Here is a 25,683-nt window from a genome sequence, read left to right on the forward strand (position 1 = left end):
GAGGAACTTAAAACTTTCCACCTTCTCCACTACTGACCCGTCGATGTGGATAGGGGGGTGCTCCCTCTGCTGTTTCCTGAAGTCCACAATCATCTCCTTTGTTTTGTTGACGTTGAGTGTGAGGTTATTTTCCTGACACCACACTCTGAGGGCCCTCACCTCCTCCCTGTAGGCCGTCTCGTCGTTGTTGGTAATCAAGCCTACCACTGTAGTGTCATCCGCAAACTTGATGATTGAGTTGGAGGCGTGCATGGCCACGCAGTCGTGGGTGAACAGGGAGTACAGGAGAGGGCTCAGAACGCACCCTTGTGGGGCCCCAGTGTTGAGGATCAGCGGGGTGGAGATGTTGTTACCTACCCTCACCACCTGGGGGCGGCCCGTCAGGAAGTCCAGGACCCAGTTGCACAGGGTGGGGTCGAGACCCAGGGTCTCGAGCTTGATGACGAGTTTGGAGGGTACTATGGTGTTAAATGCTGAGCTGTAGTCAATGAACAGCATTCTCACATAGGTATTCCTCTTGTCCAGATGGGTTAGGGCAGTGTGCAGTGTGGTTGCGATTGCGTCGTCTGTGGACCTATTGGGTCGGTAAGCAAATTGGAGTGGGTCTAGGGCAGGGGTGTCAAAGTCAAATGGACGGAGGGCCAAATAAAAAATTTAGCTACAAGCCGAGGGCCGGACTGTTCGAATGTTCATTGAAAAAATTTTAAATGACGCATATAGTCTAGTGAACCTAATTGAACCTACTGAAAACCTAACAAATATATTCCAATATGATCAGATAAATAAAGCAATATTTTCTTATGGCTCTGTCAGTAATCTTTAATTTTCAACAGACACAAAAGACAAATTTCCTTTATATAAAAATCCCCATAACATGAACATTAAATGAAAGAAACCGGTATTCAAGGCACCATCAGTAGCCTATATTTTCTATTTTAGCAAAAGTGGGCTAAATTTACTTCAAAGAAAAAAACAATAATAGCAATTTTCTATCATCCACTCAACTGAAATATTTTTAAAATATAATTGGATTGAAATACAATAAAATAAAGTGCAAAAATCTATTAATCAAAAACAACACTTTGTTTAAGGAGAAGTAACATGCAGTGAAAACAAATATTAAACTTTAACTTTTAAACTTGAACTGAGTAAAAACTCTAAATATGTGATTGCACAGTAATGTTCACTTGTTTGAGGTTGAGGGTGATACTTGGTGGTGTCCCATCTTTTCCACAAGTTCATCAATGTTCGGGGTAAGGCTCTGAGCTGAGGAAATCCTCAGAATTGAGTGGAGATGTTCAGCAGTAAGTCGACTTCTGTGTGATGTTTTGTTCAGGTTCATCAAAGAAAACAGTTGTTCACACAGGTATGTGCTGCCAAACATAGACAACGTTTGAGCAGCCTGGATGCGCAGCTGGGGCATTGTGTCGGGGAGGAAACGGGCGAACTCCGCAGCACCCACTGCCGCATATTTTGCCCTCAGTGCATCATTGCATTGGAGGTCAATCAACTCCATTTGGAGGTTTGGTGGTGAGCTTTCCACGTCAACAGCAAATGGGTTACCGAGCAGTTCCAACCTGCTTTTTTGTGCTTCAAAGTCAGCAAATCGGCGTCGAAAGTCAGCGGCAAGCATACCTATTTTATCAGCCAACTGTGCGCTCGGGAACGCACTGGTAGAGAGCTTCTCTTTCATGGTCTGGCAGCTGGGAAAGTGGCTCAAATTTTCTTTCCGCATCTGCGTCTCCCACAGAGTCAGTTTGGTTTTAAATGCCTTCACTGTACTGTACATATCAGAGATGACATGATCCCGACCCTGCAGCTGCAAGTTCATTGCATTCAGATGACTCGTAATGTCACACAGAAAAGCCATTTCACACAGAAACATTTCGTCTCGGAGTTGTGTTGTGTCTTTCCCTTTGCTGTCCAAGAACAGACAAATCTCCTCACGAAGCTCGAAACATCTTTGAAGCACCTTTCCCTGGCTTAGCCATCGCACCTCTGTGTGATAAGGCAAATCACCATGCTCCGTTTCTAACTCCGTCAGAAATGCCTTGAACTGGCGGTGATTCAAACCTTTGGCTCTGATAAAGTTAACTGTGCGCGTGATGATGCTCATTACATGCTCCATTTTCAAGGCTTTACCGCACAACGCTTCCTGGTGTATGATACAATGATAAGCTGTCAGCTCACCTGTCGCGTTTTCCTCTTGCATCTTTTCCCGTATCTTCGCCACCAGTCCGCTCCTGTGTCCACACATCGCAGGTGCTCCGTCGGTTGTCAAACCCACGAGTTTTTCCCAAGGCAGCTCCATCTCATTTACACATCTTGACACCTCTTCATACAAATCATGCCCCGTAGTTGTGCCATGCATAGGACGTAAAGCCAAAAACTCCTCTGTCACGCTTAGGCTGGAGTCCACTCCGCGGATGAAAATTGACAACTGGGCAATGTCAGAAATGTCAGTGCTCTCATCCACAGCCAAGGAATATGCAATGAAATCTTTTCCCTTTTTCACAAGCTGCTCTTTTAGATTGATGGACAACTGGTCTACTCTCTCGGCAATGGTGTTTCTGCTCAGACTCACATTTAAAAAGAGTTGCCTTTTTTCTGGGCAAACTTCGTCACAAACTTTAATCATGCAGTTTTTGATGAAATCCCCCTCCGTAAATGGCCGGGCTGATTTAGCGATCTCTTCTGCCAAAATAAAACTGGCCTTGACAGCAGCCTGGCCTTGTGATTTGGCTTTTTTGAACAGAGCCTGTCGAGATTTGAGGCCTCGTTTTAATTCCTCTGCCTTTTGTAGCCTTTGTTCCATGTCCATATTCTTGTTTTTGTCCGCGTGTTTCGTTTCATAATGTCGTCTCAGATTATACTCTTTCAGTACCGCCACACTTTCTCCACACAGAAGACACACAGGTTTTCCAGCTACCTCCGTGAACATATACTCCGACTCCCACCTTGTTTGAAACCCCCGGTTCTCAGTGTCCACCTTCCGTTTTGCCATTTTTGATGGGTATCTGAAAGTTAATTTTACTGTGATGCTGACGACTGCTGTGCCAATAAATATTGAAATGAAGCAGCCTACTGCTCGGTGCGTCACCGTTGCATTGTGGGAAATGTAGTATTGGTGCGTGTAAAAGATCTGCGGGCTGCCGGCTTGCTGCGGTCTGCGGGCCGGTTCTAATAATAAATCAAGATCATCCCAGGGGCCGTAAAAAACCTTCTCGCGGGCCGGATGTGGCCCGCGGGCCTTGACTCTGACATATGTGGTCTAGGGTGTCCAGTAGGGTGGAGGTGATATGGTCCTTGACTAGTCTCTCAAAGCACTTCATGATGACGGAAGTGAGTGCTACGGGGCGGTAGTCGTTTAGCTCAGTTACCTTAGCTTTCTTGGGAACAGGAACAATGGTGGCCCTCTTGAAGCATGTAATTATTATTACGTGATTAACTTCTTGAGAATACAGGGGGTGCTGTTTCGCATTAGCATAATTGCCTCTACAGACTAAACTGCCTCTTATTCAATTATTGCTGTTACTATATGCATATAACCATATAGCATTGGATAGAAAACAAGCTATGGTTTCTAAAACCGTTCCAATTGAGTCTCTGAGTCAAACACAGGTCATTTCACAGCACTTTCCCTGAGCCAGAAAAAGATTGCAAGATGTGTATGCTCGCTTCAAAGCTCTGCCTATATATGGTCACGCGACCTATGACCCGAATGACACTTCCTTCTTCTTCCTCTGGGTGTCTGGAAGACGTCAGAGGAGAAATTTTTTGTTTATCTTGTACTGACGTGAAATAAGATCTATTTCTTTAGCGTGACCGACAACTTCCGGTTTCTGAGATGCGCGTTTTCAGAGGTGGCATTGTCTTTTGTTATGCTGACGTTACGGATGAAAACTATCTCCGTGTCGAAGTTTGTTTGATACATGTGACCATATCACCGTAATGTATGTTTTTTCAATATAGTTTAATCAGATTATTAGAATTTTTTCGGGAGTTTTGCCGTGTTCCGTTCTTTGAGTTTTTTAACTTTGGACATGGACCGTGCCAGTCGACCAGTACCCAGGCTAAATGAAGAGGGGAAGTTGCCATTGTGAATGGATTGAACGACTCATCAGGACTAAGGACACCTTGATCAACATTCTGATGAAAGACCAGCAATAGTAAGACCCAATTTACGATGTTATTTCATATATCTGTCGTGCATGTGAACTGGTCGCGCGCGTCCAGCTGGTTTTGGCTGGCCTGGTTATGCTAATTAGCTAGTTATGCTAATTTCGCTATAAAACATTTAAAAAATCTGAAATATTGTTTGGATTCACCAGATGTTGGGCTTTCAATGTCTGTACGCTGTGTATTTTTTCTGAAATGTTTTAAGACAAGTAATTAGTTATATAACGTTGGTCTCTGTAATTGTTCTAGCTGCATCAGCACTATATCAGATTGCAGCTGCAATGTAGAACTGTGATTTATACCTGAAAAATGCACATTTAAAAAAAAAAAACTATGCTATACCATAAATATGTTATCAGACTGTCATCTTAAGAATTTTTTTGTTGGTTAGTGGCTATCAATATCTTAGTTTAGCCGAATTGGTGATAGCACCTGATGGAGTAAGAAACTGTTGGAGTAAGAAAATGGTGTCATTTTGCTAACGTGTTTAGCTAATAGATTTACATATTGTGTCTTCCCTGTAAAACATTTAAAAAATCTGAAATGGTGGTTTTATTCACAAGATCTGTGTCTTTCATTGGGTGTCTTGGACTTGTGATTTAATGATATTTAGATGCTACTATTTAATTGTGACGCTATGCTAGCGATGCTAATCAGTGTGGGGGGTGTGGGGGGTGCTCCCGGATCCGGGTTAGGTACTCTGTAGAGGTTAAACTAATCATGTAAATGTAATTAACTAGGAAGTCTGGGCACCAAGGAAAATCTTCAGGTTATCTTCAGGTTATAATTTTCCTAATATCTCTTCAGATATTTTAATAATGAATTATTCTCTATCGCACGTTAGTCTCATTCCAAACGTCATAAATTGTTGGTTATCTGCCCGAACCCAGCCTTTACTATGAATCATCCATAAACCAATTGTCTTAATTATTTATTTACTAACTAACTAAATAATCACAGAAATGCACAAACAAACAAACACTAGAAATGGTTACAAGGAAACGATAGGGGAGGTTCCCTAGTGGGCTAAGCCGATATAACGGCTTGGTGGACAAAGGGAAGTGGGTGTGGACTGAGAAGGGCGGGAAAGACAAAAAGGAGTCACTACACAGTTGATAATTATATTAATTGAAATGCTAATCCTTTGCACATGAACGTTCACTCATTCTAGAATAATTGCAATCAATATATATTTACGCACAGTGTGTCGTCGTGATCTCTGTTGGAATCGTCCGTCTTTCTGTTGGAAAGTTCATTCGAGCGTCTCTCTCTCTGTCTCTCTTCCTGAAGTATTTTGTGGTTAGTATAGATACTTCAGAGTACCATTCAGAAATGTTCTTATAGAATTTTTCTTGCTCACATTGTATATAGACTTATTTTTCACTGTATTATTGACTGTATGTTTGTTCTACTCCATGTGTAACTATGTGTTGTTGTATGTATCGAACTGCTTTGCTTTATCTTGGCCAGGTCGCAATTGTAAATGAGAACGTGTTCTCAATTTGCCTACCTGGTTAAATAAAGGTGAAATAAAATAGATGTTTCGGCGGTTGTCGGTCTTTGCATCCCAGGTTGACATAATTTCTAGCTGCCGACTAGTAATTAGTATCTATTTAATTTTATACAATAATTAGACGCAAACCTCATAACGGAGGTAGCTGTATAAACAGAGTTATGGTAATGTGGCTGTATTGTCTTTCATTAGGTCACAAACATGAAACAAAACGGACCGGGTCATAGCTGGCTTCTCCACCGACCGTTTACACATTCTCCAAAACATGGATATTGTTCAATTCTCAAGTTCTGTGATGTAGAAGAAGTTCCTTTGTTCTACTGTGAAACTCTCTCTCTCTATACTGCATGTCCAGGAGGAGAGAGTCTCCTCCAGGAATTTACGACCTGAGATAACAGAACCTGGGTGTAGGAGAGAGAGAGGGGGATGCCACGATCTATACCCAGAAAGGGCAACATCATGACACAATAGAATTTAAAACATCTTACCAGACTTGATACATATAACTTAAACAGGGTTTATTAAAAATGGACACAAAGACAAGAACATGTTTCAGTTTAATACAATATTGAAAAAATTGAGATATAGATGTATCAATAATGGCTGTTGAAGGGCCTTTTCTATTCCCCTTTTGTTTGCACTGGCAACTGAACCGCTAGCAAACATAATTAGACAGGACTCAAACATAACAGGTAAACATAACAGGTATTGGTAGACATGAGTATAAACTAATTGTCTTTGCAGATGATCTCCTGATATACTTGACCAATATTGAAATGCCCCCTTTTCTGAAAATATTTTCAGAATACAAAAAATTCACAGGTTATACAACTAATGTGGAAAAAACAAAATAATGGCAATAAGAAAAATAATAACTAAAAACTCTAAAGCAATCCTTTAAGTGAAGCACAAAAAATAAAAATACTTACGATGCTTAATAAGTAACAACAAACCACAAATATATAAAGATAACTTTATTCCATTACTCAAGTTGATTCAATTCCAAGTCTGGAAGGTTAAAACCACCCTGGCATGCACTGTCAACTGTGGAACCTTATATAGACAGGTGTGTGCATTTCCAAATCATGTCCAATCAATTGAATTTACCATAGGTGGACTCCAATCAAGTTGAAACATCTCAAGGATGATCAATGGAAACTGTCACGCCTAGAGAGCAGTTTTATTTCTCTATTTGGTTAGGTCAGGGTGTGATTTGGGGTGGGCATTCTATGTTGTTTGTTTCTATGTTTTGGCCAGGTATGGTTCTCAATCAGGGACAGCTGTCTATCGTTGTCTCTGATTGGGAATCATACTTAGACAGCCTTTTTTCCTTTTGGTAGTTGTGGGTAGTTGTCTTCGTTTTTGCATGTATAGCCTTACGGAGCTTCACGTTCGTTTTTGTTGTATTATTGTTTTGTTGGCGGCATTTGCAAAATAAAGAAAATGTACACTGACCACGCTGCACCTTGGTCCATTCCATATGACGATCGGGACAGAAACAGGATGCACCTGAGCTCAATTTCGAAGTCTCATAGCAAAGGTGCTGAATATTTATGTAAATAAGGATAAGAATTTGTAAAAAATTCAGAATTCCTGTTTTGGCTTTGTCATTATGGGGTATCGTATGTAGATTGCTGCGGATTTTTTATTTATTTAATCAATTTTAGAATAACGCTGTAACATAACAAAATGTGGAACAAGTCAAGGGGTCTCTCTCCTCATAAGGAACAAATATGCCTCAGGGACCCATTAAGTCCGCCATAATGGATTTTTACATAATTGAAATGCATTTCAGGTGACTACCTCATGAAGCTGGTTGAGAGAATGCCAAGAGTGTGCTAAGCTGTCATCAAGGCAAAGGGTATATAATATATTTTGATTTGTTTAACACTTTTTGTGTTATTTCATAGATTTGATGTCTTCACTATTATTCTACAATGTAGAACATAGTCAAAACAATAAAAAAAACATTGAATGATTGATTATTTATCCCTAACCCTACCACCCTCCCCTATTTGGAGTAAACTAAAGAACAACAACATTTAGGCTTCTAATTACAGCTTATATTTACTATACACATTTTACGGACACAGTACATTTTACGATAGTTATCTTGTTATTTTTAGTCCCACTTTTCAACTCCCCTTAACCCCTCCCATCTATCTCTGAACACCATCCAGTTTTAATTTCGCCATATATTTTTCAACTCTGCTGTGATGTTTCACAAAAGTTCTGAACCTTTCTATTATCGTAGTTTATACAGATTGTAAATTAAAGATAAACATTTTTGCTAAGAGTAGTGCCACCGATATGACATTTTTGTCCGATATCCGACATTTTCCTTGCCAAAAGAAATGAACACCGATAACCGATATTAAACATTTTAGCAGCCTTTTAAGCATTCTAGTACAGTTAAATAGTTAACACACCCACATGGACGCAGCTGTCTGAGGCACTGCATCTCAGTGCAAGAGGCGTCACTACAGTCCCTTGTTCGAATCCAGGCTGTATCACATATCACATCTATATCACTACTGACTCTGAAAAACACCAAAAGAAAGATACCCTGAGTCCCTGCTCATCTGCGTGAACGTGCCTTAGGCATGCTGTAAGGAGGCATGAGGACTGCAGACGTGGCCTAGGCAATAAATTGCAAAGTCCGTACTGTGAGATGCCTAAGACAGCGCTACAGGGAGACAGGACGGACAGCTGATCGTCCTCGCAGTGGCAGACCACGTGTAACAACACCTGCACAGGATCGTTACATCCGAACATCACACCTGCGGGACAGGTAAAGGATGGCAACAACAACTGCCTGAGTTACACCAGGAACGCACAATCCCTCCATCAGTGCTCAGACTGTCCGCAATAGACTGAGAGAGGCTGGACTGAGGGCTTGTAGGCCTGTTGTAAGGCAGGTCCTCACTAGACATCACCGGCAACAACGTTGCCTATGGGCATAAACCCACCCTCGCTGGACCAGACAGGAAAGTGCTCTTCACTGACGAGTCACGGTTTTGTCTCAACAGGGGTGATGGTCGGATGCGCGTTTATCGTCGAAGGAATGAGTGTTGCACCGAGGCCTGTACTCTGGAGCGGGATCGATTAGAAGGTGGAGGGTCCGTCATGGTCTGGGGCGGTATGTCACAGCATCATTGGACTGAGCTTATTGTCATTGCAGGCAATCTCAATGCTGTGCGTTACAGGGAAGACATCCTCCTCCCTCATGTGGTACCCTTCCTGCAGGCTTCTTGACATGACCCTCCAGCATGACAATGCCACCAGCCATACTGCTCGTTCAGTGTGTGATTTCCTGCAAGACAGGAATGACAGTGTTCTGCCAGGGCAAGCGATGAGCCCGGATCTCAATCCCATTGAGCATATCTGGGACCTGTTGGATCGCAGGGTGAGGGCTAGGGCTATTCCCCCCAGAAATGTCCGGGAACTTGCAGGTGCCTTGGTGGAAGAGTAGGGTAACATCTCACAGCAAGAACTGGCAAGCCTGGTGCCGTCCATGGTAAGGAGATGCACTGCAGTACTTAATGCAACTGGTTGCCACACCAGATACTGATTGTTACTTTTAATTTTAACTCCCCCTTTGTTCATGTACACATTATTCAATTTCTGTTAGTCTGTGTAACTTCTTCAGTTTATGTCTCAGTTGTTGAATCTTGTTATTTTCATACAAATATTTACACATGTTAAGTTTGCTGAAAATAAACGCAGTTGACAGTGAGAGGACGTTTCTTTTTTTGGTTTCTTTTTTTGCTGAGTTTATATAGCTAGGCGTCATCATCTAAAATAACCCTAATTTATAAGACAGTTCATATTTGATTAATGGTGGACAGACCTATCTGTGAAGCTAGCCACAATAAGGATTAGCCACAATAGTGGACTTGCGGGTAGCCTTCAAAATAAAAGTATGGCATAATTCTACTACTTGTACTCATTTGCATCATTTTCAATGACACTTTTATTTTGAAGGCAAACCGCAAATTCCTCTATTGTGCCTAATCCTTATTGTGGCTAGCTTTACAACACATAACCCGGTCCGGTCGAGCCTCACTAGCCAGATGAAGCTAGCTGGCTGCTTATAACGTTAGCTTTGTGCAACAGGGTTAAGTAGCTGGCTAGCTATTTATTTTCATGAACTGAAGTTCAATTTCAATAGGCGAACAACAAGTGGCAACCTAGCTAATAATTACAAGGATTCCTAAATCATTGCTAAGAATAATGAAAATGACTGCAGTTTTTACACTGGTCATTGCTTTCAGGCCGGTTGTATTGGTGCTAGCTAGGTACTAAGCTAAAGCTAGCTACCCCAGAAGTTGTGGTCGAACAAATTATGCTTTATTACCAACACGGTATTGTAAACACAACATTCGTGACCGGTGTTTGCTTGTTTGCTTGTTTGCTGACTTTTTTGCAAAGCTTTGACAGTGCTACTGTATCTTTTTTGATACGCAAAGACCCAAACGGCATTCCATAGTATGTATGTTGTGAAGCTAATAGCAGTGACACCATTACTGTGTAACTCCGGTAGGGCAACATCGGAAAAATAGCACACTTGGTAGTGTTAAGCCTGGGAATGTTGCTTAAATTCATCAAAAAAGTTAGCTTATAATAGTGAACCTTTTTTGTGGGATACACATAAGGCAATTCTATGTCTTGTTTAAACTATCCCCAAGTCAACGGAATTGCAACCCTCTGCATGCACAGTCCATTCTTCCATCACACGTGCAGTGCACTCTTCCATCACATGTACAGCTGATTCTCAAAATCTTGCACACTAATGAGATGCTATTGAGCCCACACTACTACACTGTCTGAGCCAAGGACTACATGCTTTCTGGCAAGTTTTGATTACAATACTGTGTGTGGTGAATATATTTAATATGACATGATTTTGTTAATTAACTAGTAAATAGTAACCTACAGCAAAGTGTGTTTAAATCATTTCTAACTTGTTAACACTTTCTGCTAGTTAGTTTTTGCTACCATGTGGGTTTTAGCTTGCTTGAGCCTGCTAACTGAGTGTTAATTCACCTGTTTCCATACATATTAAATTTAAAACATTTCTTACTAAGGAGTTGTTTAACCTAACTGCTTAACTATTTATCTGTAAATGGAATTGTATTTTATTTTATTTTTTAAAGAATTCTTCTAATCTTTACAGGAAAATGCCACGGGCACTAACTGATGTGTGGAGACATTTCACTGCAGCTAATATAGAAAGAAAAGCTGTGTACATTTGCAAATACTGTACCAAATCATATGTAAAGAATGCAACAAAGATGCATAATCATCTGGCCAAGTGCATAAAGTTCTCTCAGCGCTCACAACAAGCATCCTCTGACAAAAGTCCTACTTCTATTCAAGGTGAAAATGATGAGTCAGACACCTTATCGATAACAACAGCTCATGGTCCTCCTGGAATCATAAATGTTTTGACTCAATGGAGGAACGTAATCAGAGAAATGCTGATGAATGTCTTGCTCGAGCTGTGTATGCAACTGGTACACTGCTGATGCTCACAGGCAATATGTATTGGTAGAGATTTCTGAATGTTTTTCGCCCAGCATACACCCCTCCAACCAGACATGCTTTATCTACTAATTTGCTGGATGCGGAGTTCAACCAAGTTCAAGTGAAGGTCAAGCAAATCATAGAGAAAGCAGACTGTATTGAAATCATCTCTGATGGTGGTTGATTGTTCGTGGGCAAGGAATAATTAGCTACATCATCTCCACCCCTCAACCAGTATTCTACAAGAGCACAGACACAAGGGACAACAGACACACCAGTCTCTACATTACAGATGAGCTGAAGGCAGTCATCAATGACCTTGGACCACAGAAGGTACAGTTGAAGTCGGAAGTTTACATACACCTTAGCCAAATACATTTAAACTCCGTTTTTCACAATTCCTGACATTTAATCCTAGTAAAAATTCCCTGTCTTAGGTCAATTAGGATCACCACTTTTTTAAAGAATGTGAAATGTCAGAATAATAGTATAGAGAATGATTTATTTCAGCTTTTATTACTTTCATCACATTCCCAGTGGGTCAGAAGTTTACATATACTCAGTTAGTATTTGGTAGCATTGCATTTAAATTGTTTAACTTGGGTCAAACGTTTCGGATAGCCTTCCACAAGCTTCCCACAATAGGTTGGGTGAAATTTGGCCCATTCCTACTGACAGAGCTGGTGTAACTGAGTCAGGTTTGTAGGCCTCCTTGCTCGCATATGCTTTTTCAATTCTGCCCACAAATGTTCTATAGGATTAAGGTCAGGGCTTTGTGATGGATGCGATGAAAGAAATAAAAGCTGAATTAAATCATTCTCTCTACTATTATTCTGACATTTCACATTCTTAAAATAAAGTCGTGATCCTAACTGCCCTAAGACAGGGAATTTTTACTTGGATTAAATGTCAGGAATTGTGAAAAACTGAGTTTAAATGTATTTGGCTGAGGTGTATGTAAACTTCCGACTTCAACTGTATATTCTTAATTCCATTCCTTTACTTAGATTTGTGTGTATTGGGTATAAGTTGTGAAACTGTTATATATTACTTGTTAAATATTACTGCACTGTCGGAGCTAGAAACACAAGCATTTCGCTACATCTGCAATAACATCTGCTCAACACGCGTATGTGACCAATACATTTTGATTTGATTTGAACATTTCATCTCCTCCCCTTCTTCTAACCTCCTCCCCTTTCTCCTCTTCCTGGTAGGCTATGTCATCTTAATTAAAAGGCACTATTTTCTCCTGTGGGTTGAAGCTCAGTGTATCTAAGAAGGGTTTGAATGAAAACTATGAAGACGAGACACAGGATTTAAAAGATATATTGAATGCGCTTAGCAGATGACTTATCATTCTCTGCATTCACAGGCATGACAGTAAATCTCCAACAACACAAATTGCTTTCTCTCTCTCCCTCCTTTCTTTCTTTCTTTCTTTTAAATGTTTTTGTTTCTTTTTTTCTTTCCATCTATCTTTCCTGTGACATCCTTTCTCCATTCCTCCTAGTCTGCTAGTGTAACTCTTTTTGCAGAATAATGAGTTTGGTGTCACAGTAACTTTATTTTAGGATACCGCCGATGTCATCAACTGTTTTGACGTATTTACCTCTCTCTCACTCTCACACACACTCACACTACAGTATTTTTCTATCCTGATATACTGATCTGTGCATCTATCCTTGTATCTTTTTGCATATTCATTTGACCTAATCTCCATGTCAGATCTTTCTGAAGCTGCATTCCCCTTTTAACATGTCAAGTAAACCCATAGAACATATAGCAGCATTTCCCCTCAACTCTGTGTTCACCAGCATGTCACCAACTGTGCTAACAACTGTGAGGGAATATCCCATTTTGAGTGTAAAAAGAGTGAATAAATAATGCACACCTGGTCTGGCTATCCATATCCATGTCTATATGAGGCTGTTTTAAATACCTGACTGGCTTTAGACTTGGAGGCTATGAATCATTCATTGACTTTGATTAAAGTTTGCTTATAATTAACCCTCACCCTCTCACAGTAGTGGGAAGAAGGTCACCGACTACCTCACCCCATCACACCCTCATGTCTCTCCTCTTGTCCCAGTAATTATATTTTGATACACTCTGTGTGTGTGTGTGTGTGTGTGTGTGTGTGTGTGTGTGTGTGTGTGTGTGTGTGTGTGTGTGTGTGTGTACATGATTGTGTGTGTTCAGTCAAACTGGATGTGTGTGTTCAGTCAAACATCTATGGAAAGTATCCAGTTACATGTAACATGTATATTTTCCTTCTAGTTCTCTAATCTCTTCAGAATTCTCTTCATATGTATGTAACTATACTGTACAATTGTATCTATTTGACGTGTGTGTGTGTGTAATTGGCGTGACAAGACAAGATGTTGAGGGCTCACTAGTGCATGGCGTTGGAGCGCTTGAACGCTCCACGGACGGCCCGGAGAGAGGAGGAACTAAGGAGAGACAGAAGGAGGGAGAGAAGATGAGAGAGGAGGATAAGGAAAAATTATGTTTAAACAAACAAAAAACAATAGGAAAGATCTAGAGCAAAGATGTGTATCGAGTGATGTGTGTTGTCCATATTGATTGGTTGTCTGTCTGGGTTTGGGAGAGCATGGGGTCGGCTTGGTACAGGGATCACAGGGTGGGATTGATTGCGTGTGTGTAGAAGTGACTAGAAGTCCCCACAAGAATAGTAAACAAACAAAAAATTTGACTAACTGGGGACATTTTGTTTGACCCCACATGGTCAAATGCTATTTCAAGGGGGTTTTTATGGTTAAGGTTTGAATTAGGGTTAGGAGCTAGGGTTAGGGTTAGAGGTTAGGGTAAAGTTAAGGTTTTTGGGTTAAGGTTAGGTTTAGAGTAAGAGTACGGGTTAGGAAACATTTGATTTTGAATGGGACTGAAAGGTTAACTGTACAAGACTGTGTGTACAGTCGTGGCCAAAAGTTTTGAGAATGACACATTAATTTTCACAAAGTTTGCTGCTTCAATGTCTTTAGATATTTTTGTCAGATTCTTACTATGGAATACTGAAGTATAATTACAAGCATTTCATAAGTGTCAAAGGCATTTATTGACAATTACATGAAGTTGATGCAAAGAGTCAATATTTGCAGTGCTGACCCTTCTTTTTCAAGACCTCTGCAATCTGCCCTGGCATGCTGTCAATTAACTTCTGGGCCACATCCTGATTGATGGCAGCCCATTCTTGCATAATCAATGCTTGGAGTTTGTCAGAATTTGGGGGGGGGGGTTCTTGAGGATTGACCACACATTCTCAATGAGATTAAGGTCTGGGGAATTTCCTGGCCATGGACCCAAAATATCGATGTTTTGTTCCCCGAGCCACTTAGTTATCACTTTTGCCTTATGGAAAGGTGCTCCATCATGCTGGAAAAGGCATTGTTCGTCACCAAACTGTTCCTGGATGGCTGGAAGAAGTTGCTCTCGGAGGATGTGTTGGTACCATGGCTGTGTTCTTAGGCAAAATTGTGAGTGAGCCCAGTCCCTTGACTGAGAAGCAACACCACACATGAATGGTCTCAGGATGCTTTACTGTTGGTATGACACAGGACTGATGGTAGCACTCACCTTGTCTTCTCCAGACAAGCTTTTTTCCGAATGACCCAAACAATCGGAAAGGGGATTCATCAGAGAAAATGACTTTAGCCCAGTACGCAGCATTCCAATCCCTGTACCTTTTGCAGAATATCAGTCTGTCCCTGATGTTTTTCCTGGAGAGAAGTGGCTTCTTTGCTGCCCTTCTTGACACCAGGCCATCCTGCAGCTGAATCAACTTTAGGAGACGGTCCTGGCATTTGCTGGACTTTCTTGGGCGCCCTGAAGCCTTCTTCACAACAATTGAACCGCTCTCCTTGAAGTTCTTGATGATCCGATAAATTGTTGATTTAGGTGCAATCTTACTGGCAGCAATATCCTTGCCTGTGAAGCCCTTTTTGTGCAAAGCAATGATGACGGCACGTTTCCTTGCAGGTAACCATGATTGACAGAGGAAGAACAATGATTCCAAGCGCCACCCTCCTTTTGAAGCTTCCAGTCTGTTATTCAAACTCAATCAGCATGACAGAGTGATCTCCAGCCTTGTTCTCGTCAACACTCACACCTGTGTTAACGAGAGAATCACTGAGATGTCAGCTGGTCCTTTTGTGGCAGGGCTGAAATGCAGTGGAAATGTTTTTGGGGGATTCAGTTCATTTGCATGGCAAAGAGGGACTTTGCAATAATTGCAATTCATCTGATCACTCTTCATAACATTCTGGAGTATATTCAAATTGCCCACATAAAACTGAGGCAGCAGACTTTGTGAAAATTAATATTTGTATCATTCTCAAAACTTTTGGCTACGACTGTACAGTATACAGTGTTTTGACTGTGAATGGTAAAATTATCATATGTGCAGACTGAGCTTGTGTATGTAATATACACTGAGTGTACAAAACATTAAGGACACCTTCCTAACATTGAAGGTGGATTCACCTGGTCAATCTGTGTCATGGAATGAGCAGGTGTCCTTAATGTTTTGTCCACTTAGTGTATATGCATGCGTGTTTACTGTTGCACTATTGTGTGCATGCACGTTTGTGTACGTTGCTGTGAGAGCCTTTAAAATGGGCCTGGGCCTCTAGTGGTTTTGTCTCATTCATTAGCCAGATAATATTCTCACAGTGAGCCCATGCTCTCATTGATTTTTGCCCTTTAACTGCTCTGCCCCCAATCAATTTATACACACTATATGGCCTAATTGAACTGAATCAGAGAGAGCGAGAGAACAGGAAATGGTCATTGGGGAAATGGGCAATAACATTTTGTTTTAGCTGAAGATACAGTGGAGAAATGGATATGTAGTAAAAAAAAAATAATGTTTTGAGGAACTATTGATGCAAGGAGAGGGGAGATGGAGAGAGAGGGAGAGAGAGAGAAGTGTAAAAAGGAGGGAGAGAGAAGAGAGAGTAAAGAATAACAATAGTGTAAACAATAAAAGGAGCATCCATTACTAAATACAAATCCTAACATAAAAACATGGTTGTAAAAAATAGGTTTACAAAATATGATAAGTGGATGCTAGAGAGGGAGAAGATAAATAATCGTAAAAGAGAAGTGTAGCAAGAAGCGTAAAAGAAGAGAGAGAGGACGAGAATGAAGCGTAAAAGAGGAGAATCTGAGGCCTTCCCTGGTGTCTTGTCAAGTTAAACGCTTTTTATTCCATGTGCCGCTGCCAGAAAGAGCAAGACACCAATCCTCTGCAGTGATGGACACACACACACGCACATCCTAGTGTTACGCACGCCTCTATAAAGAGGGAACGCAACTCAACTCTCCGTGAAGCGAAAGAGGTATGGACCGTAGGTGCGAGAAAGGAAGACAAAGTCAGAATTTACCGTTACTAGGATTTATTTCCTACACGGTAATATGGGGAAAAGGGGCTGGACGGAACCAAAGGAAAGAAAGTAAATATCAAAGCTCCCCCTCTCCTATCTAACCTGCCTACCCACTTAACTTAGCACCACCTGGTGCCCTAACCAAAATACAGGGGTGGTCCGCCCAGGTCTTACCTAGTGTGCCTAGACATTGAATATACTACGGGTATATGTATGCCCGCGGGCCTCTTGCCTAAGCACTCCCAAAGTGCCTTCTCCTTCCCCCCTGGGAACAAATGATACAGAACAAACAATTTCAATAATCAAAACAGTGCGTCCTATAACATATAACAGATTTAACCAATCAGCTCCCTCAGCAACAACTTACATAGTACATACCAAATATCTTTGAGAAACAACCAACACTTTACCACTATCAAATTCTCCAGAAAAAATCTCTCTCTCTAATCTAACACTGGCTTTTATATCTTCTGGTGGCAATGGTGATTAGAGTCAGCTGCTTCTTGACGAGGGGGCGGAGTCAGCTCCAATCATCAATTAGCCTGGGGTCGACCAATCAGCTGGTTGGGGAGGCTTCCAGGAAGCCATCTCCTGAAACACACACACTCAAATACAACACAGAAACTGGGGAACGTAACACCTAGCATGAAAACCTGATCCACAGACCTAGGCCCTGACTTGACCTGTATTATTCTGACACTCCACCTACTGTAACACATGTATTTAACACTTAGCTATTACCTTAAACCCATTCTTCTCTCTCACTTCATTTCTCTCTCTTTTCTATCCCATTCTCCCCTCCGCTCACTCTTCTCCTCTAACCTTCAAAGTTCAGTGGAGGAAGAGGAAAAAGAGGAAGCAGAGGCGAGAGGAGGATAAGGAGGTAGGCAGGGTACTACAGGGTCACAGTGGTGATTTGAGGTCAGGGGTATGAGATGGGCTGACAGGGGCCAGGGCTTGTGGAGGGAGGGAGGGAGGGAGGGAGGGAGAGAGGGAGGGAGGGAGGGAGGGCACACAGCGTAACCTTTAGACTGGAGCCACAGGAGCATGATGGCTAGACTCCAAGGTAACAGAGAGGTAGAAGGAAAGAGGGAGGGAGAGAGAGAGAAAGAGAGAGGGGGGATGTTACTGTGGGGGTACGCCTCCACACGCTTGTGTCACCTCTCTGTTTGTGTCCCTAGTGTGTTAACTAGCCAGAAAGCACAATATGGAGAGGAGGAGGAGGGATATACACTGAGTGTAAAAAACATTAGGAACATATTGAGTTGCCCCCCTCCCTTCCCCCCACCCCCGTTCTGCACTGAGAACAGCCTCAATTCGTTGGGGCATGGACTCTACAAGGTGTCAAAAGCATTCCACAGGGATGCTGGCCCATGTTGGCTCTAATGCTTCCCACCGTTATGTCAAGTTGGCTGGATGTCCTTTGGGTGGTGGACCATTCTTGATACAAACAGGGAAATGTTGAGCGTTAAAAAAAACAGCAGCGTTGCAATTCTTGACACACTCAAACCGGTGCGCCTGGCACCTACTACCATAGCCCGTTCAAAGGCACTTAAATATTTTGTCTAGCCCATTCACCCTCTGAATGTCACACATATATAATCTGTCTCAAATGGCTCAAGGCTTAAAAATACTTATTTAACCTGTCTACTCCCCTTCATCTGCACAGATTTGAAGTGGATTTAACAAGTGACATAAATAAGGGATCATACTGTAGCGTTCAACTGGTCAGTCTATGTCATGGAAAGAGCAGGTATTCGTAATGTTTTGTATACTCAGTGTATATATATAATGGTGTGTATGGACAGTATACTGTATATAGGATGAGCCATGACTAGAACAGTATATACATATAAAGAGGGTAAAATGTTTTGTACACTCCGTGTAGACTGTTCGTGCTGTCGCTCTCTGTCTAAATGAGAGCATTTATCTACAGAGCTGACATTTGTGTACATTTATTGCGTGTGTGTGTGTGTGTGTGTGTGTGTGTGTGTGTGTGTGTGTGTGTGTGTGTGTGTGTGTGTGTGTGTGTGTGTGTGTGTGTGTGTGTGTGTGTGTGTGTGTGTAATCAGTCCATCAGTGTAATATATGGCTGTAGTATCAGTGTCTGTGTGTCTTTTAACATCTCCATGGCTTAATTAATTAGGCAGAGTCTTAATGATTCCTCTTGTCCAGCGGCGCTGCTTGTAATTACAGTCTCTGTAGAAAAAACATGTGTCTGACATATCACACACACACACACACACGTATAATTACTTTTAGCAACTATTTCCTAATTAGGATTTCCAGCCTGTCAATCAAAGTTGTGTGAATAATTCATAGTTATTGGAGAAAAGCTGGACTGGGAGGAGGGTGTGTCCAGCTCAAGTCCCTGGTGTGAGTTTTTAAGCTTACAGAAGCCACAGAGGTCTCTCTGTCAATACTGTCAGCCTAACATCTCCTGTCCATTCTCATTGACAAAGCACACTCACACACAGAGACGCACACACGCATGCATGCACACAGACACACATGCATACAGATACCACACACACAAATGCCTGCTCACGCATGGGTGGTTTGGCCGTCTGCCAATTCTGGCAAATACCAGAAGGGCCACATCATATTTTATTGGGAAGCACTGGTGGAAATTGACAAAAAAATATTTGTAAAATATTTTTCTTATTTAAATGTAACCTTTTATTTCACTAGACAAGTTCAGTTAAGGAACAAATTCTTATTGACAATGACGGCTCACCCCGGCCAAACCCTAATCCGGACGACGCTGGGCCAATTGTGCGCCGCCCTATGGGACTCCTAATCACAGCCGGTTGTGATACAGCTGGAATCGAACCGAGGTCTGTAGTGACACCTCTAGCATTGAGATGCAGTGCCTTAGACCTCTGCGCCACTCGGGAGCCCATGATTATATACAGTGCATTCGGAAAGTATTCAGACCCCTTGACTTTTTCCAAATGTTGTTATGTTTCCATGTCAATCTACACACAATACCCCATAACACACAATACCCCATAACATTTTTATTTTATTTTGGCACATTTATTAAAAATAAGAAACAGAAATACATTATTTACATAAGTATATAGACCCTTTGCTATGAGACTCGAAATTGAACTCAGGTCTATCCTGTTTCCATTGATCATCCTTGAGATGTTTCTACAACTTGATTGGAGTCCATCTGTGGTAAATTCAATTGATTGGGCATGATTTGGAAAGGCACTGTCAGGATTGTGTGCGGAGAAGTATCGGAGTCAAGCGCAGGACACAGGTGTTGAGCGAAACCACAGTGTTTTACTCAAAATATAGGCAAAAGTTCCACAAATGGAAATAATCACAAACACACACGTAATCATCACAACCACTAACGCACAAACATCCCATGTCACACCCTGACCTAACTAAACTAATAAAGAAAATCAATATAACAGAGGCCAGGGTGTGACCGTACCCCCCCCCCCCCCCCCCCCCCCAAAGGTGCGGACTCCGGCCGCAAAACCTGACACAGACGGGGAGGGTCCGGGTGGGCCTTCCAATGGCGGCGGCTCGGGTGCGGGACGTGGACCCCCCTCCACCATAGTCACTACCCGCTTTGGTGGCGCCTCTGGAACGGCGAGTCCCGGACTGAATACCATCCCAGAGGGCGCCACTGGACGGAGGGGCAGCTCCGGACTGAGGGGCAGCTCCGGACTGAGGGGCAGCTCCGGACTGAGGGGCAGCTCCGGACTGAGGGGCAGCTCATGACTGGCAGATGGCTCTGGCAGATCCTGGCTGACTGACGGCTCTGGCGGATCCTGGCTGACTGACGGCTCTGGCGGATCCTGGCTGGCTGGCTCTGGCGGATCCTGGCTGGCTGGCTCTGGCGGATCCTGGCTGGCTGGCGGCTCTGGCGGATCCTGGCTGGCTGGCGGCTCTGGCGGATCCTGGCTGGCTGGCGGCTCTGGCAGATCCTGGCTGATTGGCGGCTCTGGCGGATCCTGGCTAGCTGACGGCTCTGGCAGATCCTGGCTAGCTGACGGCTCTGGCAGATCCTGGCTGGCTGACGGCTCTGGCTGGTCATGGCTGGCTGACGGCTCTGGCTGGTCATGGCTGGCTGACGGCTCTGGCTGGTCATGGCTGGCGGACGGCTCTGGCTGATCCTGTCTGGCGGACGGCTCTGGCTGATCCTGTCTGGCGGACGGCTCTAGCGGCTCGGGACAGACGGGCAGCTCTGACGGCTCGGGACAGACGGGCAGCTCTGACGGCTCGGGACAGACGGGCAGCTCTGACGGCTCGGGACGGACGGGCAGCTCTGACGGCTCTGGGCAGACGGACAGTGCAGGCGGCACTGGGCAGACGGCAGACTCTGGCCGGCTGAGGCGCACAGTAGGCCTGGTGCGTGGTACCGGAACTGGAGGTACCGGGCTGAGGACACGCACATCAAGGCTAGTGCGGGGAGCAGCAACAGGATGCACAGGACTCTGGAGACTCACAGGAGGCTTGGTGCGTGGTGCCGGAACTGGTGGTACCAGGCTGGAGACACGCACCATAGGGCGAGTGCGTGGAGGAGGAACAGGGCTCTGGAGACACACTGGAAGCCTGGTGCGTGGTTTTGGCACTGGTGGTACTGGGCTGGGGCGGGGAGGTGGCGCCGGATATACCGGACCATGCAGGCGTACTGGCTCCCTTGAGCACTGAGCCTGCCCAACCTTACCTGGTTGTATGCTCCCCGTCGCGCGACCAATGCGGGGAGGTGGAATAACCCGCACTGGCTGTGTAGGCGAACCGGGGACACCATGCTTAAGGCTGGTGCCATGTGTGCCGGCCCGAAGAGACGCACTGGAGACCAGACGCGTCGAGCCGGCTTCATGGCACCTGGCTCAATACTCAATCTAGCCCTGCCAGTGCGGGGAGGTGGAATAACCCGCACCGGGCTATGCACACGTACAGGAGACACCATGCGCTCTACCGCATAACACGGTGTCTGCCCGTACTCTCGCACTCCACGGTAAGCATAGGGAGTTGGCGCAAGTCTCCTACCTGACTTCGCCACACTACCCTTAAGCCACCCCAATACATTTTTGGGGTTTCTTCACGGGCTTCCAGCCACGCTTCCGTGCTGCCTCCTCATACCACCGCTCCTGGGCTTTAGCTGCCTCCATCTCTTCCCGAGAGCGGCGATATTCTCCAATGTGAGCCCAGTGTCCTTTTCCCTCCAAAATTTCCTCCCATGTCCAGGAGTCCTGTGTAGCTGGCCGCTGCTGCTGCTGTCGCTGCCCGTAGCCACGCTGCTTGGTCCGAGTTAGGTGGGTGGTTCTGTAACGGTAGTCTAGCTCTTCCTCCTCCTCGGACGAGGAGAGGCGAGAAGGATCGGAGGACCAATGTACAGCGTGGTAAGTTTCCATGATTTAATAACAAGAAAACTAGACAAAATACAAAACAACAAACGTACTAACCGTCACAGTCCCGTGTGGCACAAACACTGACACAGGAAACAACCACCCACAAAATCCCAACACAAAACAAGCCACCTATATATGATTCTCAATCAGGGACAACGATTCACAGCTGCCTCTGATTGAGAACCATATTAGGCTGAACACAGAAACAAACAAACTAGACACACAACATAGAATGCCCACCCAGCTCACGTCCTGACCAACACTAAAACAAGCACAACACATAAGAACTCTGGTCAGGACGTGACAGAGTGAGATGTTCTCTCATTTGTTTCTGGAAGTAGCTAGCAAGCATAACTTAAGCCAGTTAGTTGGGTACTTGACTGCCATTGTGAGGAACGCTTGGCTCAAACTTACTCCTCGGCCAGAGCGTTCAGTGTCAATAGTGCAGTGTGCGCTCCGAAACACTTTGAATTTACGACAATCTGACAACGCTCTGAATTTATGAATGACCTAGAGAGCTTTTTTTTTAACACACTGGAGGCAATTTACAGAGCACTCTTAGTTGTCAATCAAATGTATTTGGCATCGATCAAATGTGCGGGCACAAGCTGCAGGATGGAGGAGCAGGCTACTATTCCCCATTGTTTAGCAGTGCAATTTTTGAAGCCAACTAGCTGAAAGAGTTTGAAAGGGGTTATCTAATGTTCCTTCATTAGATTTTTAGCTCAACTCACTCTGGCTACCGTTAGTTGTTGATCTTGTTGTTGTTGATGTGCATAACTGAGGGAGAGAGACCTACATTTTCATCGTTGTTTGATCAATAGGACTGTAAAGTTCCCAAATGTAAGAGGACAATTGATTTTGTGGCTTTCAGCGAATGCGATCTAATGATTTAAAGTCGCGCTATTGCTACTGACTGTAAATACAAAGTCCAGTTCAAAGTGAATGATGGCAGGTCCATGTGGCTTATTTGCATAAAGGCCTATTGTTGCTTTTATTGGCAATTTGCGCACCAGTCTGCGTAGACTCCGGTCCTGGACAGACAATATATTTTTGTTAGGTTTTATTTACTGCACTGTCTATTAATTGTCCAAACGTATGGCCGCTTTCCCACTTTATATTGCTATAGAATTTTCACAAATGCCTTACTCTACATAATTCCCGTACATTCTATAAATTTATGAAAATGACCATATCTAAGTGCTCGCTTGTCAGAAAATTTGTAAAACGTGTCATATTTTTCCAGGGGGTGTATATGAACAGATTTGATTAAGATTTCATGTTGCTAAAACTCTGTCAGTTCCACTTTAATGTAGCCATTGGCTGTATTATAAAGCCAAAACATTAAGGAACTAGCAGCCTCTCTCTCTTCTTCTCTTTCTGTTTTCTTCTATTGAATTATATGTAGCGTAATATTTAAACACCTAGCTAAGTGGCCAGGGCGGAACACATGACATGCACTAATTTGAAATATGTAGTTAGGCTGTTATAAGGTATTATACTGTATAAGCCAATGGTGATGGCTAATACATATATTCAGTGATTTTCATCTTTGTGCAAAATATTGTATGTGCTTATTCATTCACAACTAGGATAGGTAACACTTTATTTAAGGGTCCATAATAAACCATATTTATAAATAGTGTGTTCAACATTTATTAATCATTACTCCCACATTGATAAATCTCTTAATAATCATTAGTAGTATTTTTGCAGTCCCTAATCTAAAGTGAGTGCTATTTATACTTTATAAATGTTTTGAGTGACCAGTGTAATTTCTCACAGAAAGATGATAATGCCATTGGTAGACATCCCTGCACAAAACACAGGATGTTTAAGGAAATATATAACATGTGTGAATAACTAGCTTACTAACATTTACAATGTGGGAGTAATGATTAATAAATGCCCAAACTGTAATGTCTTTATAAATACCTTATAAATGGTTTATTATGGACCCTCAAAGTGTTAACCTAGGATGTTGCTGGGCCCAGCACAGGCAATGGAGTCCCTTGGTCATCTGTTCCCAGTGATGCTAGGCTTAAAGCACAGACAGCTCAGCTGCTGCTGCGGCAGTCAAGTGTAGTTGACGTAGGGAAAACGGAGAGACAGAGAGAGACGCTGACATGTACTGCCAGTTTATTGGTATTTTGGCTCTGTAATATATATGTAATAGTACTTAACCCTTAGGATAGGGTTATGTATGACAGCCAAGCACTTGCATTTGCAATATAAGTAGTTATGCTTTCACAAGGTATTATGAGCCAATGGTCATCTATTAGGCATTTATTCAGTAATTTTTCTTCTTTATCTCATAAATGTGTTTATTCATTCAAAACTATGATATTGTTGGGCCCAGCACAGGCAGTGTGGTCTTCCGGTACCAGTTCTGTGGGAAAGGATGCTTAGCAGAGACAGCTCAGATGTGAGTGTAGTGGAGGTAAGAAGAAAACAGAGAGACACAGATGTACTGCCAGTTCCTTAATATGTTGGCTCTATATGTCACTTAGGAGTGACAGGCAGACAGACAAACAGACAGACAGACAGACAGACAGACAGACAGACAGAGTGACAACAGAGAAGAACAAGGAGAAGCACAGACAGTGACAGAGAGACACAGACAGAGAGTCAGAGGAACAGCACGTGCGGTGATGTGGGCTTGTGTGGCTAAAATTCAAGTGCACACACACACACACGTTGGACCTGGGCCTGTGACTATGACAGGCAGTGTTGTCTGCATCTCCTCTGAGTCAGGGGAAGGGAATGGAGAGGAATGCTAAGGATCCAAGAGAAGCCAAGCATACAATTTCATTCTGGGAGGGGGGAGGGAGAAGGAGGGGTACGTTTATAACATAAACTCTCTTTCTTTCCTTCTCTTCTTCCTTTCTCCTCACCATTCTCTCTGTCTGCAGAGACCTTGTGTGTGTCAGCCAGGCAGTAGAGCATCCCATATGTTTCTTTCTTCCTTATCAAACCATCTTTATTTTTTCCCTTTCCACACCCCTGTCTTTCTCTCTCTCTCTCTGCTCTCTTCTGTCTCACTCTTTTTATTCTCTCTCTGAAGCAGTTTTCTGTCTCTGAGCATCCTTGGTTGCATTATTTGAGAGTTTAACAGCTCTGCATGCTTCCGTCCCCAAACATTGAGGGGGAGAGAAAGGCAGAGAGAAGTTATAGAGGTGTACAGTTTGGAAGAGAGCGAGAGAGAGAGGAGAAATGGAGTTAGGGCTGGTATAATTGGCTCAAAGAGATGGTCCTAATAAGGAAGAGAAAACGATGTGGAGAATTCCAATGAGAGGGAGAAGAGGGCTAGAGAAAGGGGGGGGGGGGGGGGGGAGGAAGTTAGAGAGAAAGGTGAAGGAAAAAGAGACAGTGAATGGCTACAAGTTAGATGGAAACAAAATGTCTGCGAGAGAGGGATGGCATAAGATTGAAGCAAAACTGGAGCCTGGAAGACTAGAGTGAAGGATAGAAATGGGAGGTGGATATAGAAGATCGGTGAGACAGAGAGAGAAATACGAAGAGAGAGAGAGATGAGTCAGTCCTGGTGAGTGTGTCCGTTTGTTTACAAGTTCTCCTGCGGCAGGTGTCAGCAGAAGAAGAAAGAGGAAGAGAGAGAGAAAGAGGGAGAGAGAGACATGGAGGGAAAAGGCAATTACCCGGGCCGGTTTGGAGCGTTTTGTTT

The 25,683-nt window shown here is 43.3% G+C and overlaps 1 protein-coding gene across 1 annotated transcript; it reads right to left on the reverse strand.

Moving 5' to 3' along the window:
* Positions 1-1,164: 1,164 nt before the first annotated feature.
* LOC129815532 (general transcription factor II-I repeat domain-containing protein 2-like) lies at positions 1,165-3,442 on the reverse strand. The gene has a single exon (XM_055869439.1). It carries the CDS (start codon positions 3,002-3,004, stop codon positions 1,184-1,186), a length of 1,821 nt encoding a protein of 606 aa, XP_055725414.1. The 5' UTR covers positions 3,005-3,442; the 3' UTR covers positions 1,165-1,183.
* Between the last annotated feature and the right edge of the window lie 22,241 nt (positions 3,443-25,683).

Source organism: Salvelinus fontinalis, chromosome 18 (assembly GCF_029448725.1).
Source record: "Salvelinus fontinalis isolate EN_2023a chromosome 18, ASM2944872v1, whole genome shotgun sequence".
Classification (NCBI taxonomy): domain Eukaryota; kingdom Metazoa; phylum Chordata; class Actinopteri; order Salmoniformes; family Salmonidae; genus Salvelinus; species Salvelinus fontinalis.